The 19295-nt window shown below is 40.9% G+C and overlaps 1 protein-coding gene across 1 annotated transcript; it reads right to left on the bottom strand.

Moving 5' to 3' along the window:
• Positions 1-10912: 10912 nt before the first annotated feature.
• Positions 10913-16975, bottom strand: IL26 (interleukin 26). The gene is made up of 5 exons (XM_063155923.1): positions 16805-16975; positions 16369-16425; positions 14800-14931; positions 11085-11150; positions 10913-10999 (listed from the first exon to the last, which is right to left on the bottom strand). Exons 1-5 carry the CDS (start codon positions 16973-16975, stop codon positions 10913-10915), a joined length of 513 nt encoding a protein of 170 aa, XP_063011993.1.
• Positions 16976-19295: the final 2320 nt, after the last annotated feature.

Genomic DNA, 19295 nt, shown 5'->3' with positions numbered 1-19295 from the left:
TGGGTCGAGAGTAGAAGAACTTCTCTTTAAAGATGCTCATCTTTCTTTTTTAGAGGCCTGAACTAACAGCTATGGAGTGCTCTATATGAACATATTCCAGTCCTCTTTAGGAAATGAAAAGATTGAATTAGTTAGCAATAAATACTTTTTGCAAAAACCGAAACACAAGAAACTGAAATCTCTTGTCTTTTTAAAGAGACTATTAAGTCTCTGATCCCAAAATGAAATAAAACAAGGTTTTAAAAATGCAATAAAATAAACAAATATTGCTCTTTCTTTTCCCACAAACTGCAACATAAATGCTTTTTTCAAGAAGAACAAAATACAGTTTCAAGTACTATACTTTTAAGTAGTCAAAATGTGGCAGGTTGACTTGTTAATCTTTTCCTAAGGAAATGAAACTTATGCAGTTTTTTAGCTGTCGGTTCCTTCCTTGTCAGTAACTTTTGAGCAGTCAGCAGTTTCTTCTGATTTTGAGAGATTCAAAAGCCTCACATCTAATTTAACTCCTGCCACCTTCACTGAATTTGACAGCTAAGCAACAAGAAGATTGGTCTACTAATGATGGACCACGTGTTGGTATTTTAAAGTGTCTATATGAGTTAGTTACCATAAGGAGGGAAATACCTCTCCTAGCACTGCTGTTTAGTTGTTACAAAAGAATATTAATTTAATAAATTATGCAAGAGTTATTGGTTTAGGAAAGTATTAATTTTATTAATATCTCTAGTAATATCTAGGCAAGTCTATATGGCAATTATGAAAAACTTCCAAAATCTAAGAAAAATAGTAGGGAAAGAAACCTTCTCCTGCCACTTAAATTGACAGTTCTGTTTTGTAATAATATGTATAGGGCTCTGGGCTCTCACTTTATCCTTTTCAGTACTTCTGCTTTGCCACCCTAGCCCATTCTGTGCATATCTATGCAGCAAAACTGAAGGGGAAATTGTAGCATATTGCCACAACAGCAAGGGTGGGTTTATTTTAATCTAACTAGTGTAGATATCAGTAGCAGAGGAGTTGGGATACTCTAGACTTTAACTATGGTGTTCTACCTCTGCCTCCGTGTGCACAAGGAAAGTACAACAGTCCTTTCACAGCTTTGCAAAAGCACACAGGCAAGTTGAGTATTAATTGCAGAGAGCTCAGAATTCAGCCACACCAACTCTGGTTTCCATCAGCACACTTGAACTGCTCTGCCCTTTCCATAAGAGAATTTTCTTTGGGAGAACCATCAATAGTTGCTAAAAAAAAAGCTCAAAAAGATGTTTTAGACTGACTTTTTTTTTTTTCTGCTCATATAAGGCAAAATGACACACCAGTGAGATCCTCTGTGTTTGTGTGCCAGTTATTCTACATATGGGAACTTGAAACCAATCTCTGGATCACTACTCACTTCACTTTGGCTTGCATTTGGAAGCACTCTGGGAGCTACCAAAATTTAGTTCCTTTCAGATAAAATAAAACTGAAAATTGTTTTCAGAAATTCTCTTGATGTTATCCAATTGTTAACAGGAGCTTAGGCCACAGGACCAGGCTAGAGTTGGTTCAAAATAAGCTCGTAACAAGCACAGTGTGGAATTTGGGTCCTCAACACCAATGTTTGTAACCTACTAATCTGCTCCTACAGTACTGCTAATTTTGCTACTGAGGACATAAGTTACCTTGCAACAATTTCTGATCTTACCTGAAATGGTTAAGCACTGAAGAGGAATGGTCTAAGCAATGGGAAGCATGAAATTATGAAATTAAAATGTTCTTTGTACTAAACCCTGAACCAGAATAATCAGATACAAATAGACAGAGAAGTGTATAGCAATAAATATTTGTGGAAGAAACAATCAAAAATTTGAAAAAAGTCATGGGTCTTCTCATATATAGGTACACATGGAAACCCGTTAAAAATCCTTCTAATTTATGGCATTGCATCTTGAATTGCACTTAAAAGAGTCTGTGGTGGGATGCATCAGTTCCTCCTCTGCTTCCATGGAAGTTTGTGGGAAATATGTGTCTAGGAGTCAATGATAATTAAGTGTTGCTTAGTTGAAGGAAGGGATTCGCTTTGTTTTTTCAGTCATCCCAAATCAGAAGGTTATGCTTTGCTGATATTCATAGATTTAGAATGATGTGTGGGTCTTTTTGACAGAGGGTTAGTACTACTGCAAAAGATACCATTACAGTAGATGCTCATTCTCTGATAAGACTGGGGTTTCTGCAAGTCGTAAGTGCAAAATTATTTTGAATCTGCCTCAAAAGTTAACGAAAAAAATAAGACAGACAGGACTGTAAGTCTGCTGTTGAGGAGCTGGAAGTGCTGGTGGATGGCTGAATGGAAGTGGATTTCATCTTTGCAGCTGTGAAAGCAGACAGTGTCCTGGGCTGCATCAGCAGAACTGCAGCCAGCGGGTCACAGGATGTTCTCTCTCCCATTCTGCTTGGCACTTCTCAGTCCACACCCACTACAGGGCAACCAGCTTAGGTCCCCCAGCTCAAGAGACACTGAGAAATGTGAGAATGTTCTGCCAGTGGCCTTCAATGTGATGAGAGGGTTGAAGACCTCTACTTATGAAGAAAAACATAAGGAATTTGATTTATTCAGCCACAAGACAAGAAGGTTCAGGGATATCTGATTGCAGTTTTCCACTGCCCAAAATGTAGTTACAAAGAAGGTGGAGGTACTCTTTTCACACAGGGCATAGTGAAAGGACGCTGTGCAACACGCTTAAATTGTTTCAGCATGAGAAATATTAAATGTCGGAGTGTGTTGCCCAAAGAAGTGGTAGAATCGACCTTCAAGTATTCAATACTGGGCTTGACAGGATCTTAAACCACTAACCTACAGTGACACTTGCAAAAGAAAGTTGGAGGAGGTTGGAGGTTGGAGGAGGACAAAAACTCCATGATGCCATTCCTCATCACAGGAACCATCAAGGCAATGCTGCAATGGAAATTGACACTGGGAAGGTTAACTGGGCGAGGTGTTTCCAGAAGACTGAGGGGAGCAATGCCAAAGTACATTTGTGGGTTAACCCTGTGTTATATAGATTAGTTCAAACTAGAAATGGTCCAGAAAACCAAGAGAGCTCCTGCTTTATAAAAGAAGACTAGAAAAATTGGTATTGTTCAACTTTAGAAAAACAAAAGCTGAGAAGACCCAGCTCTTATTTGAACTACATTACAGCAAAACAGCAAATCCAGTTAGTCATCTAGGCTAACAGAATAAACTGACACTAGACAAAATGTCTATAAACTGTCCATGAGTAAACTCAGGCCAGAAAATGAAAGGCTTCTGACAATCGGAATGTGAAACTCTGCAACAGCCTTCCTAAAAAAGAAACAGAGATGGGTTCATAGGTTAAACATTTCAGAGGAACTCATTTCACTCCTGTGCTTAGAATCTGGACCTAAAGTAGCTGACGTAAATTATGAGATACTCGGAGATTCCATTTACAGTCTTTAAGGTGATCATTTATACCAGTTGGCCTGGTCAGTATCAGTCTTATTCCTAGTTCCAGCCTAACTGAATTTCCTGGATTTAGCACTGAAGAGTACAACTTTGCTCGGCTTTCTTCCATCTAACTGAGGAAACATGGAGTTTCTTATTAAGTCATTTTTGTAGATCAATTGCAACAGGTTGATTTTTTTATCTTCCCTCTCATTTATGGGATTGAACTGGTATGTTTAATGTCTTGTACCAGAGGGCAAATTTTCATATAACTTTTCTTTAAATCCTTTGCAATATACCAAAGTTTCAAAGAAAGGAAAAGCTGGAGCAGACTCAGAAAATCAATAGTGAAAGCACATACAAAAATTACATCTTTCTTCTTCCTCTCAGTAAATCCTCACACGGAGACGAGTTGAGCACATATATTCACTCTTTTTGCCATACTACAAAACATGCAGTTTGCAACAATTCTTAAATCTTTTTACACTCATGAGTGAAACCCTTATTCTGAAGTTTAGGCTGTGGAAGCACTTTTTAATAGATTGCACTAGATTAGCATGACCTCTTCCTTTCCTTCTATAAGACCTCCCAAAAGAGTCAATTGTCTTTTCTCTGTATAGAGGAATGAGCGCCAGGATCTTGCTTGAGATGATTTTAGATTGTGCTGAACTTATCTATCAGCTTAGTGTAGTCCATATCATTCAGATATTTGCCACAATCACCCTTTGGTATCAGCAGGCTTTTTTAGGGGCACATGTCATGCAAGCTCAGTTTGCTGGTCTCAAAGAGGCCAAACCACTGACTCAAACTGCAGTCAAATTGCAATCTGACGCTGCAACCCATTTTTTTATCCCTCTGCAACCCTGCAATTTTCTCCAAACTTTCAATTTCTCCTTCTGCACTGCAGTTGTGTGCTCCATCTTGGGATTCACATCCGAGGCCCTCGCGGGTATCGCGGTACGTGAGGCACTCTTTCCCCCAGAGCGGGTAGAAAAACAGGTTGTCTTTTCCACTGACAGCCTGTGGTTTCTCATTCACAAAAAAAGTTTTTTCCTCACATATAAGAGGCTCACTTGTAAATAGCTTTATCAAATGAGTAATTTAAGGCACCTGTGGTTTATCTCTGCAAGCTTTCTTCATCACTTGGAAATTGCTACTGGTTATTCCTTAGTGACTACACAGGAACAGAGAAAACATTTAGACTGACATGACAAAGTCTGCCGAGGAGATGTCAGCGGGTTCTTCACGCGTGGTTAGGGAAAACCAGCTGGGCTGGCACAAACCACTTTATCTTTCACATGGGGAGGGAGAAATCAGAAAATAGCGGATGGTGCTTTACCAATGATCGACACGGGCTACAAGCTTCACCTTCAGCAACAAATCCAGCAGGGTGTATTCTGCTGTTAACAACTGCTCATTGAATCTTTAGAAGAAACAAGCAAACAAAAGGCCCCCCTGCACCATGGCTACTTCAAGGAAGCTACTTCCTTCCCATCAGCTTGTTTGAGAGCACAGCCAAAACAACTTGAATAAGCAGCAATGGCAGAAAGTGGAAGGAAAAGCATCCATTGGTTAATATTAACAAGTGATGTACATCATTAACCCCCACTCTATTTTTATGTCAAGTGTGTGAAAGCATTTTTGAGGTCTTAAATAAAAGAAAAACTATATTAAATATGAAGAAACATAATTGATTATAGGGCTGCTTGAAAAGCAAAACCAAGCCTGTTCACACCTCAGTATCTTAGTATCTACAATATCTACGTGCACCTTAAAATCTATATATAAGCTCATTCATAATTTCTGTTTAAGTTTCATTCTTTTCTCTGCAACTGCAGCTGTTAGAAACTTTACATCCCGCTTTCTTTAAGTAGATTTTTTTTTATGTGCAAAATACAGCAACATGCTGAGACATAAAACCCAAACCCTCCAGGCTCCTCTGTTCACCCATCATCACTCCTCTTCTACACCCTTCCTCCTCAGGCTGCCTCTACATCTATACACCCTCTTCCACTAAACAGAATTAAATTTGTGTTTTCTCAGGTTTCTATCTATGACAATTCAAAAATCAGGGAATGGTAATCAGATAGCTGATATTACTTTAATATCCTAGCATAACATGTTCTTCTGCTCTTTGATAGTTTTCTGAGGCAGAAAACCTACCAGAAGCCAATAAAACTCTAAAAAGGTCATCATAACCTTATCTCCGGGGTGAGAAGGTAGGGCACTCTGGGGATATCCAGAGTCAATGGCCAAGGAGCAGGGAGACCTGCATGAACTTTTTATGGGCCCCACATTACAAATTTCCCTGGCAGTGCCCGTGCTGCAAGGAGAGGAGTCAGGAGCCAGGTCAGGAGTGGGCTGGTTTCCATGCCCAAGGCTTTGGACCAAAAACCTCAGTATAAATTGAGAGGGGCTTGCAACTTTCCGAAATAATTTACCAGAAGTGAAATATCTGTGACTTCTCATCTGCCTTAATTCTGTTTCAAAATTCATTCAACCCTTTCCTCTCACAGGACTCGACACTTGCCTGTAATTTATCATTCACTTCACACAAATATTTTGTGACCAGGCAGTTCTCATAGGTTGCCTTTCAACTATGGAAACCTTCTTCTTCAGCTATGGCTCCATTCAGCTCTGTAATACTTTACCCATCTGGAAATTATGCAATGGCCCTTCAAAGTCAGCCCTCCATTGCTCCTATCAGAGATTTTTCAAGATCCAGCTGGATAAAGCCCTGAGCAGCCTGGTTTGATCTCCTGGTGTGCCCTGCTTTGATCAGCAGGTCAGAATCCTCCAGAGTCCTGTGACAGCCTCATTTATCCTGTGGACCCTGTGGCTTTATGATCATTGATGACTTTCATCAACCCACTCCATCCAAAGAACTGAAAAAAAAACCATCATCCATAACATTTTGCAATTCAAACTTTCTTCTGACATATTTCACTTTATTCCATTATAATCTCCACCCTCAACTGATGATATTCCTGTGGCCTCTGGCAGTCAATACTCCTTTAGAGCAAGAAACCTACTGGCTGCCTTTATGTTTCCAAATCACTCTTCCACTGAAGCCAACAGAATGGGAATGTCAATCTAAACACTGATTTTTCAATGAAAACAGATGTGAGGTGAGACCATTCTCCACAGCTCAGCAGCTCCTGATAGTATTTAGGAGGGAGTAGCCCCAGGGCAGTCACTATTTGCAACATGAAGAGGGCTGACTAAAGATGGGAGAAGCTGTAAGGTGACCACTGCATCTGAGCAGGGATACAGCTGCTGCATCCCTCCCGCTCCTGTACAGCCCTGCCTGCCCAGCCACCCCTTCTCCTGGCAGCCCCACAACTCCTGAGGGGAGGATGACCTAAGTGTCTGGGCTCACTGGCTTCTCATGGGGGAGCATCTCATTAATCACTAGGCCAAAACTTCGAGCATTTCACCTTTGGCCACACATCTTAGCAGTGAAGAGTCTGCTGTTACAGCCCCTAGGAACCAGTGTACGTTGTGGGCTCAGAGAAACTGTGACCAAACAGACAAATCCAACACAAGTTGCATCATTGTCCAAATACCATTCTTAGTTCCATGTTTCAGGAAACAGTCTTCTGATCTAATCTTCTAATCCTTCTAATGCTCTCCAAGGAAAACTGTCCCAGCATTTGCCAGGACTTATTTAGATTGGAGATTAGGAAATATTCTCTGAAAGCACTGTCAAGTTGCAACCAAGAAAGGTTGTCAAGCACTGGAACAGGCTGCCCAGGGAAGTGATTGAGTCTCCGTCCCTGGAGGTAGGTAAAAGACCTCTGGATGTGGCACTTGGGGACATGGTTTTGTGGTGGACTTGTCAGTGCTGGGTAAATGGCTGGACTGGATGATTTGAATGACCTTTTCGAACCTGAACAATTCCATGATGTTATGATTCCATGATTCTATGACTACATTATAACACCAGCAGCTGAGATGAGGAGATTGCTACAGACAGTTGGGCCTAGAGCAGAAATTATTTATTAAATGATAACCTCTGCTCTGAAGATTTTGCATTTGAGCGAAAAAAAAAACTTCAGGGAAATCAGAAAATTGCACATGATCTTGTATGTGATGGAAATTGTCTTCACTGACTGTTGCTGTACTATTTACATAATACCAAAACTGCATGTGCAATTTTGCAATACTGCTACTTTCCACTAGATGAGTGTTTTTCAAGAAGTTTTGGTCTAGTGATAATTTTAATGCACAGCCACGTATTTTTCATTCTTGCTTTTGCAGTAACAGTCATAAAATACCTTTTTTTCCATGTAATAAGAGTCACTGCTTCAAAAAAACCAGAACATTGTGATGAGACAAGCCACCCTAAGCAACGGTGACATCAATTAACATTGCGTGGGAAATAATTTCCTTCTGACGATTTCTGTACACTAAATTAACTTGAACAAATAATTGATAGACAGTTTTCCCATTTGTCAAAGGAGAAAAGTACCTTAAAAAAGGAACTTGTCAATAGTCAAATAAGAATTCTTTAGTAAAACTAGAGATTTCATAATCAATCAGTTTGTTGCTATGTGCCCATTGTTTTTACCCTGCATTTTTTGCTTCAATTCTACATTAGTGGCAATTGAAATGAAATAGTTGAATCTTTCTGACTTAACTGCATATCTATCTCAGTTTCCACTCAAGAAAACTATTTATGAAATATGCTCTAACACTTTCTCCATCAGCTGAAGTCAACTGAGACTAACATGAATCTTGTTTTCTAAGAGTGACACCTAGAGTCTCCTCCGTAAAATGCAGTCCTTCACTTCTCCGGGTTTAAAAGGCAGCAAGCTTTCGTCCATACTTTGAATTGACAGTTGAATATATTTAATACCAATTATTTTGCTATGTTTTTGTGAAGAATCAAAGCAATATTTTTTGTTAGGTAGCCTGCATATGCCATGTATCACCATAACACTTTTGCCTTAGTAATGCCCTTTATTTTGCAGATGCTGTATTTTGGCTTTCATCCAGGAGTGTTTAATTGGTTTGCAAATGTGATTTTCACTACTGTATGAAGGGATGCATCATTCCCAGAGGTACTTTCATTTTATAGACAAGGCAACTAAAGATCCGCAAAGCGTCCCAAGCCATATGGAAAATGAGGGCTGACATACACAAATCCTAAGCTTTTATGCCATAAAATAGCTTGATTTCCTTGTCAGATGAAGGGAGGCTGAGCTGTGCTGCAGCCTGACCTCAAACCCTGTTGTGAGAGGAGTGCTGGCTGCCCATGCCCACTGCAGGGCTGACCCCAGGAATGCAGGATGGCAGGAAAGGTGTTACTTGCCCTTCCTAAAGGTCCTGCGCCACTTTGTGTGTCGTCACTGACTGGATGTGCAAAATTTCCACAAGAGAAGTCTCTGGGAACCTGAATCACCTGAAACCATTGCCCATGGATCTTCCCAACTAACGGTGGCTGTTTTTCTCTTTGCAGGTGTCACTGGCTCCCTTCTGAGGCAGGGAAGCAGCAGTCCCTCCAGCTCCCACAGGGCTCCAGATCCCAGCTACTGCTCCCTACCACAGCAAGTACCAGACTGTTATGTCTGATGAAGGCTGGAGAGACCATGCCCATGGACAATTTTCTATTCCAGTGACCAGAGTTTGGACAAAAAACACTGAAACTGAAAGCAAACTTGAATTTCAAAAATTAATGGGTGTGAAAAAATCCATGAAAAGAGACATTGTGTTAATTAGAAGTTAAATTACATGCTCAAAAAAGACCATGACATCAAATTTTCCACTGTCCCCCTAATTAACCATTTTGTCTTCAACTGAAAATAAATGTATTTTTCATAGCAACTCCCTTGTGTTAGACATTTCTCAGGAGAGGAACTAGCTCAGACTCATCAGTGTCATCACACTAATGGTTTCAAATGCTCCTGACATAGCAGAACTATGAGATTTGAAGATTTGCAGAATCTTAGCCCTATGGAACTGCCAAACATACAGACTGGGAATTGTTGTAGTATGGGTTTTTTTATTTGGCATGTTCACTGTTTAATTTGTGGTTTTGCAACCCCTCAGTATTGTCCTCCCCCTGTTATTCGGTTCAGTTAAGTGTCAGTTTTTTTGTTGGTTACCCAGCTACTGCCTGCCAAGTTTAAAACCCCCTCCCCAGTTGTTAAGCCCTCCTGTCACTACCCCTTTCCCCAGAACCTTCCTTACTCCTCCTTCCATTAAATGTCAATCCCTCCCCGAGCCTGCCCTTCCCTTTAGAAACTTCCCTGTCAATTCTGAATGCTTCAAAACCCCATTAGTTTGCTTAAACTGTTCTCCTCCCTTGAAATCCTCGAAATTGGTTTACACACTCTATTCCCTGCCTTGTGTTCTGCCCCCAGCTCTCCAAATTATTTAAAGATTGTATCCTCCCCTGACACATCCCCCCCATTTATGAGCTGTTGTCTGCCCTCAGTTCGGGGTCCTGTGATCCTGGACTCGGGGAGTTTTGCCATTGAATAAAGTTACCCCAGTTCCACCCCAGGGCCTGTGCTGCTGCTGCCTTTTGTTCCTGTGCCAAAGCTCCACTGGTAGCTGGGACTCTGCAGAGCTCAAACAGGGCCTCTGTCATGTCCCTGTTCCCACCTAGCCGGGACTTAGCGCACCGTGACAGGGAAGATGTTCATGGCCTGGATATTTTCTCTTGGTAAATCTTTAAAAATGTGACAAAACTAGAATTCCATCTTCATTCTGTACTATATGAAACACATTTTGGAACCACTACCATCAACTTCCACAAACTTCTCACAAATCATTTTAAAATTCTAGTGAAAATAATCCATTTATTGTGTTTTCTGAGTGTCTGATCTCATGTAGATCATGTGACATCTAAAGCTCGTGCATGAGTCTGAAAAGAAGCTTTTACATTAATTGTGTATTTTTTATTAGGGATCAATTATTACTTTAAATTAATAATAAAGATGAGCAGTATATAATTATTTTTCTTATTTACATGTAGAATGGCTTGTGTATACTGTTATATATCTACAACCACAAGCCACAAAGGAAAATAGCTTAAGGGTGGGATTTTCTAAAGTGATCCTCTTTTCTTTGAACTGTACGCACACAGGGTGGCACAAGGCACGGCAAGACCATGCCCACAGCACGTGGGACGTTGTGTCTGATGTGCAGGGTAGCAGATCCCACGTTCTGCTGGTGTGGCGCCTTTGGGGGCTGCCCACGAGGCAGCGGGCAGGCAGGCAGGGTGGGATGCACAGCAGCATGCTCTAACTGCTCCTCAGCAGCTAATCTGCTGTGCCAGGTCAATCAGGAAAGCTTATGAAAAGCCCTCTTTATGCCACTTGGTTACAGAGGGTCTCTTTCCATGGGAGGGAGTTACTGCCAGGCACATCTATCATCCAGCTCTCAGTTCATTTTCAGCCTTTTGGGTATTGATCTGTCCTTCTCGCAGAAGCAGCACACTGTCTGTCACCTCCTCATTCTTCATATGATGGTTTGAATGTAGGCCTGAATCCAGGGAAGGAGAATGTCCAGTTCATGGATGGCCTTGTAGATTCCCTGATCTCCAAGCTGTTGAGAAGATAAAGGCATTAGAAAAGAAACTCGCTACAGCCCTTGAAAAGTGCAATGGGGAGCCAGCATCTCCTGCTCTTACCTTAAGAAACACTCTCTTTAACTTTTTGACAGCAGAAGTTAACCTTGTGGATGGAGCACACGGAAGCTGAAGGATGAAAAAAACCCAAAGATGCTGATATAAAGACACAGTGATGAGGAAGAGTCCAGTCCACAGTGTGGCACTGTAGGGCTACCAGTAAAATGTGTGAACTCAGCATCATTTCATCATCTCCCAATACTTCAAATGTGTTCTATTACCTGCACGCTTCCTGCTAAGTTGAGTTCACAACACCCAAAATTGATACTATGAGTACCTCTAAGTTTTCTTATTAAACGCTTTCTATTTATCCCAGGAATCTGTACATAGGTTGCAGTTACAGCTTTTGCAAATCATATCCTAGCTCTAAGATTCAAGGTCCTTTAGCTCTGAACCCTCAGAACTTCTGAACCTGAGAGAAGGCAAGGCTAAGGGCCAAAGACCATTGCAAAGTACAGGGAGTAAATTTGCACATTTTTGCAAGCCCTCCAAATATGTTTATAAAGTCAATTTGTGTTTTTCTCTGTTTCCCTGCCCATTTCTCCACTGTCTAATTAATTACAGTCTGGAAGGCTTAGCTGTCTCCTCACCACCCTATCTCTGGCCACTCAGCAGTGGCTACCCAAAGCTTTTCCAAACTTTTTTTTTGAGTTGCCAGACTAAGCTTTCTGAGCAACATGGCTTGCTGATCCTCAGCTACCTGACTGCCAAAAAGACATTCTTTCTGAGAAAAATAAAAAGGAGAAAAATTTGATATTTTCCAATCTACAAACAAGGACAACATGTTTGAAAAGAAAAAAGGCAAAGTTCCTCATCGCAATACATGAAAGGAAATAACTTCTCTGAAATTAATGGTTAGTCCGTTTCTATCTCACATGCAGTACTTTAAAAAGGAGCACAAACATTTTCACGTTACCTTTTGTGCTTCCCAAAGTCACCTCACATGATAAAAGTGTTTAAAAAAAAGCAAATCTTTAAAAGACATTAAGAGAGATGTAAATAAAACTAAACTTTTAAAAATCTTCCAACCAGGGCTGTTCTTTCTAACCTGGAGCTTTTTTTTTAATGATCTCTATCTTGTATGATACAGATTTCCACAAAACATTATTTGGTAGCAGAACTGGCCTTAAATGAGTATGTTTGCTTTAGTGGTGATGCACATTACAAACTCCTGTCTTCCTGCATATACTGCAAGTAACTAAATGAGCTGGCCAACAAGTTAGAGTATTGAAAACTCAGCTCGAGGTCTACAAGCTCTGCCTAAAATGATAGAGAAATATTAAAGGCTCTGCAAGGAATATTTTGTCCTTCTGAACTCCATTCAAATATGAGAAAACACTTCTGCACTGCACTACTGCTGTAGCTGTAGGAACATGAGTCCAGCTTCAGAAGAAACTTCACCCTGTTCTCAGCAGTGCTGACCAGGGCACTCAAGCAAGTAATGAGGTCAGTGTTGACCTCATATTTCTGAAAAACTGAACTTGGGCCTCTATATCATTGAAAAATATTAATGCCTCCTTGTTAGGACAAAACCAAGAACTGGCAGGATGAGAATTGTAATACTGTAGTATAAAGTCTTTGGAAGTGGTTGGGAGGCAAATATTGTTAGGATTTCTAGGTAGCACACGTGCCTCTAGCTGGCCAAATTACAGCCTGAATTTGTGAAAGAATATAAGCTGAATATGTCTACAAAGGTGTCGCTGTTTCCCTAAGCTGTATAGAGAGCTTTATTCTTGAAAGGTAAAAAATTAATTGCATACTATGTTGTCATGGAGGAAATCCCTTCTGATAAACATCTTATAGATCAACTAGGTAATAACAACTAAAGAACTATGTACATGGACAAATGAGTGTTAATTTATTGAGGAGTAATAGATGAAAAAAATCTCAAGTTTACTTTTAGCAAAAGATCCATTACTTTAGCTCTATTCATCATTTTTGTTATTCTTTCACACGGCTTTGTATAGCTGGGTTTGAATTAATACAGACATTTCAAAAAATATTAGTTTCCAGAAATGAAGTGTCCCCTAAAAAATCATGGTGAGCCACCATTTTTCAAAGATCTGTTGTTTTCCTACTAGCAGGGACAGTCTTATCACTCTTACCAGCACGTTTCATGACCCAAAAGGTAAGTTGTTATGTTTAGACTTGTGTTGGGTAAAACACTGGCACTAATTATGAAAAAGAATGCAGGAACTCTGAGAAACCTGCAGCATTTTGTCTCCACATAGCACAGAAACAAATGTATTACTAAATTATCTAGCAAGCTACAGTCACTGGATATTCTGAATTCTGTCACAGTTGACAGTCTAAACTCCTCAGTGAGTACTGGCATTTGTATAGAATGTCTGTTTCTCCAGACAAAAATGTAATCTCTATAAAGCATATTATATCATCTGAAATGATATTGTCACATTCGGGAATTACAGCATTTTCTGGAATTTTGACAGACACAAATAATCACAGCAGCATGATCACAGCAGACTGCTGTGAATAATGGCTGTGAATCTCAACAGTTTAGCATGGTTTGAAATACAGAACCTGAAAGCTGGTGAAGTTTTCTCCCATTAGGATTTGAATCTTTGTACATTATGCAAATATCCCAGTTCAGTTTTGACCTCTGCAGAGAGGCCTGCAAAGAGATCTCTGAAGCTGCTAGGTTTTGCATTGCAAATGTTTTTGTGCATGTAGAACCACTGTCCTTTTCTTTCGTGCTACCATGCAGTTCAGATTAGCCAAAGTTTCAATTAATTTAATTCATTAATTAATTGACTTGCCATTCTTCTCTCACTTTTTAAAATCACAACAGACATTTGCCTGGATATCCATGGCTATCTTTCACCCTAGGTCAGGCTCCACTTTCTGGGACACTGTTATTTGTGAGGACTTCAGGTTTAGGGGAGGAAAAAGGATACCCATAGGATATTTAGCTTTAAGACACACCCAGTTACTATTTGTTTACCCTTAAAAATTATGTGAGAAGTGACCAACAAGTGATGGCATCATCTCAGCATCTACCTGGTATGTTATTGAGTATATGCACAGGCAAAAGTGTGCTCTAACTGCTGTCCTGTCATTACTTAGGCAGAGCTGGCAAAAGTGCCTCTTCTCTGGGGCACCTGGAGACATTTTGCCAGTGGGCAGCATCACTCTCTGACAACCTGCTCTGACTCTGAGCACAGCTAATACATAGGAACTGCTCCCATGTGCATTGTAATTGTGGTCCCTGCTCACTCATGAGACACCACCAGTTCTTTCAAAATTCAGTATGGAGGAGCAGAGATGACATGTGAGTAAAGATTACATGACATGTGAGTAAAGATTACACACCAGCAGAGGGTAAGTTGTTAAAGAAAGAAAGCATTACCACTGTAACATCACAGAAACTTGAGGAGCCTCATTTCTCCCTGTGACCACCCTGTTTCTTTAGTGATGAGAGGGCAGCACAAGGTAGCATCATCAGTAGGGAAGTGGCTTGGCTCCATGGGATCTCCACCACCTTGCACACTCCCCCCAAGATCACTCTGGGAGGGAATTAATGGTGTTGAACATCCCTGGGGCCAATGGAGAAGCCCTCAAGAAGTTGGGTGCCCTGTGGTGTGGATCACACCATGACTGAATCACCCTCTGCCTCTCCATCTGCAGAAAAACTGGGAGGGAGCCCTTCCCTAACTTTTGAGATGGACGAAGTTAGCTTAACTCTCAGGAATATACTCACACAGGCATCCATATTTGCTTGCAGGACCTGGAAGGCGCTAATGAAGTACAACTTGTCACTTCCTACTTCAAGACAACTGAAGACATTTTTCACATAGAAGGAGAGGAGCTGATCTCGAACAGTGCAGTTTGTCTGAAAACAAATCAAGTAATATTTGTCAAATGAACACCCCCAAAGTCAATTTTTATGAGGCTGAAATTTCAGCCTCATAAAACACGCATGTTTAGAAAGTATGCAATCAATAAAACATTTTTTATTAATTTTAGTATCCAATTGACCTGTGACCTTTTGTTTTAAACAGCTCAATCTGTCTCTGTGGTTTCTGAAGGAAAGGCAGGAGGGTGCTGTGCTGGCAGGCACAGGGATATTGGTAAGACCAATCATGGTCTTACAGGACAGAAGTGACAGCAACAAATATACTTAATACACAAAGACTAAATGGAAGATAAATTAGGGAGTTAAGTCAGACCATCTAGGTCAAATTGTTGGAATGACTGTATGTGACATTTTTCCACTCCTCCACATCACTGTCCCATGCCATTTGATAGGCTGTAGGGTATCCAGCCCGTCCCCAACTGCTGCTCCAGAAAAGATCAGTCATCCTGTCAGCTCTGTATTGTATTATTGCCTGACCTGTGGGTTCTCTTGGACACCTAAAGGTGTTTCAAATTATATGCCTATTTTTAGGCAGTGGAATGAAGTGTCAGGTGAGAGGTTCCTGTCAGGAGGCTAATGCAGATGCAGATGACACCACTCAAATGTGGATATCTGTGTGTAGGTCCCACAGAAAAGTGAGGAGCCTTCACTCCCAAGCTAATTGGTGAAATCCAAGGGACATCAGAGGCCAATAGGTCTATACTTAAGGATAAACCAACTCAGTTGGTCTTGCTGACTAGAACTCTGCATGAAGAAAACTAAAATGTCTCACACACTTACAGTCACAATTAGACACCTCAAGGCTTGTTTCTCACTCCCATGCTGAGTTGCACTGGGAACTCTGATGATCCTCTTCCAGTGCACCTGCAGAGGGCTAAGCTCAAAGCAGCTCCTTGGGTGTCTCAGCTCCCTGCAGCATGCCCGGGCTATCCATGGTGCTGCACACCCTCAGCAGAAGGTGCCTCAGCCGTGGGACAGTGGCTGTGGCTCTGGCTCTCCTGTCGGGGCTGGTGCCTGAAAGCATTCCTGGGAGGCTCACATGCAGCCAGGGCTCACAGGAGGAGTGCTGCAGCAAGAACACTCCTCCCTGACCAGAAACACCCTCACCCCAACCTCCTGGCACAGCATCACTTCAGCTGTCCACAAAGAAATGCCTCCAGGCAGGCTTTCCAAATCCACCTCTTTCTCCCCCTACCACGATCAACCGTCCCTTCGTATCCCAGGGGAATATCCCTTTCATGAAATGGAAATAACACTCTTCCTCTAAGCATGTGGCTTTCATAAATGTCTTTCCCAATTAAACACAAGTGATTTTTGCATTAGTTGTCATTTCTTTTGATCACATATTCTTGTTTCTATTGACCAAAGGAAAGTCAAAGTAAGAAAAAGGAAAACAGGTAGTATAAATCTTACCATAAACAGCATTTTTGTAGTCTTTTTAAGCAATCTTGTGGTCTTGATGAGATCCTTCTGTAAAATATAATATGATAGTATTAATTAACCTGAGCAGAGGAAAGGAGACAGTTTTAAGTCTGGTTGGTACAAAACTTAGTAACAATAATATTAATCTTCATTGTCTTCTTCAGATGTAGGGTGAGGACTCACTAAATCTATATTCCAATCCTAGCTTAACTGCAAATTTCTTCAATGGAAAACTCATCCAGCCTCTCTATGCATCTTCTATGCATCCTTTTTTCCCATCTTTACAAAGGAAGTAGCTGCACTACCCCATCTCTCAGGACTGTAGAGATCATTGAACTTATTAAAGTTTCCAGACGTGCAGTAATTAAACTAATAAAGAAGCATCTATAAATAAAATAAACTTTTTCAGTTAGTGGGATCAACTTACAGGAATAGATGATTTTAAACTAGTTGCCTTGACATACAGGTTCTCCGTCACCTGGGAGAGGAGTCCTTTTCGGCAGGTGTGTTTTCCTGTAGGTGACTTTTTGCCGTCCACAGCAAAAAGACAAAGCAGAAATAAAAAATGCCCAGATCTGAAAATAGAACATCCTTTCATCTTCGCTCCCAAATCTTTGAGCCTCTACAGTCACAGCAGCAGACTAACCAGACTGGTTAGTTGACAGAGGTTAACCTAATTTTGTTAACCCTCAAAGTAGCTTCTTCCCCGAGATGCTCACGCAGATAACCTATTGCTCATGTGGTGGCTGATCGGTATTTTTGCTGTGCTTTTTTATACGGCTTGCTCCACTTTCAACAAATTTGACCACAATCATCTGTGACGTTTTTCTAAACGATATCTCCATATTTACTGGCAACAGGGTCAAGGTTTCCAAGAAAGAAGAATTTCCCTATCATGTGAGAAGTCTTCTTTCACTTAAGTGGTGGTCAAGTGAGGAAAAGGTAGTTGAGCGTTAGTTTAGTTTCTCAACATGCCAAATGTGTTTTGGGGGTTTTTTAATTTTTCCACAAAACCTTATGGCCGCACTTTTCTGAAAAGTAATGGCCCAGAAGTGAAAAAAAATCTTAATTTATTCTGAAAAGGATTAGAAAATCTGTTATCTATAAGGAAGCTGGACTGCATGGTGTTTAGAATTTCCCTGTTCAGTTTTTGAGATGGGTATTTTTCCCAGGGTATAGCATCTATCAGGTGTTTGCATTTTAAATTCTGTCATTTTTTCCAGGGCAGACTTTGCCCCAGTAGGAGCAGTAGACTGCTTAGTGTGAAAGAGAGGGCTCCAGGGAGGGCTCTGTGGAAGGACCAGGACATCCTTGGCTATCAAGTTAATTCAAAAGCCCACTGAGAGTTGTGGGCACTGGGAAATAATGTGCAAGATCACAGCATATCCATCATGGAGGTGGTAAACGTAAAAGAGTAGAAACGATCACTCTTCTACAAAGGTGGTCAGAGACTGGGCAATCTCTGTCTCTGGCCTGTTTCCAACACAGCCAAATGCTGCAGGTTTTGGTCTAGAACAAAATTTCCTTGGTACCATTTTTGTTGGATGTAAAAGGAAGCCCTTGAAATATTCACTCAGGACAGGCATTTGACTTGTTTAATGTTTCAAAAGCAACATAGAAAACTTTAAACACATCAGAAGAAGTGGTTTAAACTGCAGCTGAAATGACTCAAAGGGACCATGATCTGTTAGATCCAGCAGCAGAGCTGTTTGTCCCTCTATGGTGGCACAAGTGTGCCTGTGCCCAGAACGTGTGTCAGCTCTGGGAGGAAGAGAGGTGAGACAAGCTGGGTAATTAATTCACTCCAGCTTCAGTCCCACTGACCATTTACACACACAAGCACGCATGCAGCCTACAGGCCAAGCAGGGCTCTTCAAGCATCCCACCCATAACAGCTCTGGGAAATGCCTTTCTCCACAGAACCATCTACACACCACAGTCACTCGACTAGCACTGAAGTGCTGATGGGGTCCAGGGACAAAAGCAGCCAGCAAGGGGAGGAGGTCTTAGATTTTGGAAAGTGGAGAGGATAATGGCCTGAGGGTCTATGTGCATTTTAGTGCTCATGTGAACTGTGGCCTCTGTTTAAACATTCCAAATGCTGGTCAGGCTTGCCAGATGAGGTGCACTGAACCTCAGCACACATGACATGTGGGCAGCAGATTAGCCTCCTATTGCTAGTTTATTCCTAGAAGATGGTCTTGGGTGAAAGCAATACAGTCAGAATGCAAAACTGCCTTGGTGTGGTACTCCATGGTCAACAGTTTTCCTCTAAACGGAATAAATGGGTCATGTAGCCAGTCTGTAGTGGCTTTTCATATGAAAATCAATAATTTTCAACATCTCTGAAACATCTAATGTTGCTGGAAAACCCTTGAGCCCACAAGTTTCATTTTGTCTCTTCTGTGAACTTCTATCACCGTACTTACAGGGCTGTAAGTGACACCTTTTCATTGGGCTCCAGACACCTCTGGATGTGAATCAGTAAATGTCTTACTGAACTGGCAAACTTTTCAACTGGGTGGTGTAAAAGGATGCAGTTAGATGCAAGCGCAAGGTAGCCATACCTTGAAAAAATTAATAAAAATAAAATAGTGATTTCCTATCACTCCTTTCATAAAAGAATGGGGGCTACAATTTAATAACCAATCCTATAAAATCAATTACACTTCCACAATTTTTGATACAACAATTTGATTTTCTATTGAAAAATATTGGCTATTTCAAAAAAATAGCCAATATTTTTCAACTTTTTTATGTGTTACTTGTCAGAACAAAGATAGTCTTATCTTTCTGGGTCTTGTGTAGCACTTTGTATTTTAGTCCCACTTTGGCACTCATTTATACCATAACTATGGTATAAATAATGTAGAATACCAAAGAACCAGTATTACTCAGTATTTTATAATTATAACAAG

The sequence above is a fragment of the Melospiza melodia genome, chromosome 4, assembly GCF_035770615.1.
Source record: "Melospiza melodia melodia isolate bMelMel2 chromosome 4, bMelMel2.pri, whole genome shotgun sequence".
Taxonomy (NCBI): domain Eukaryota; kingdom Metazoa; phylum Chordata; class Aves; order Passeriformes; family Passerellidae; genus Melospiza; species Melospiza melodia.
Note: the sequence above shows the minus strand (reverse complement) of the source record. Positions and strands in the feature narration are given on the sequence as shown.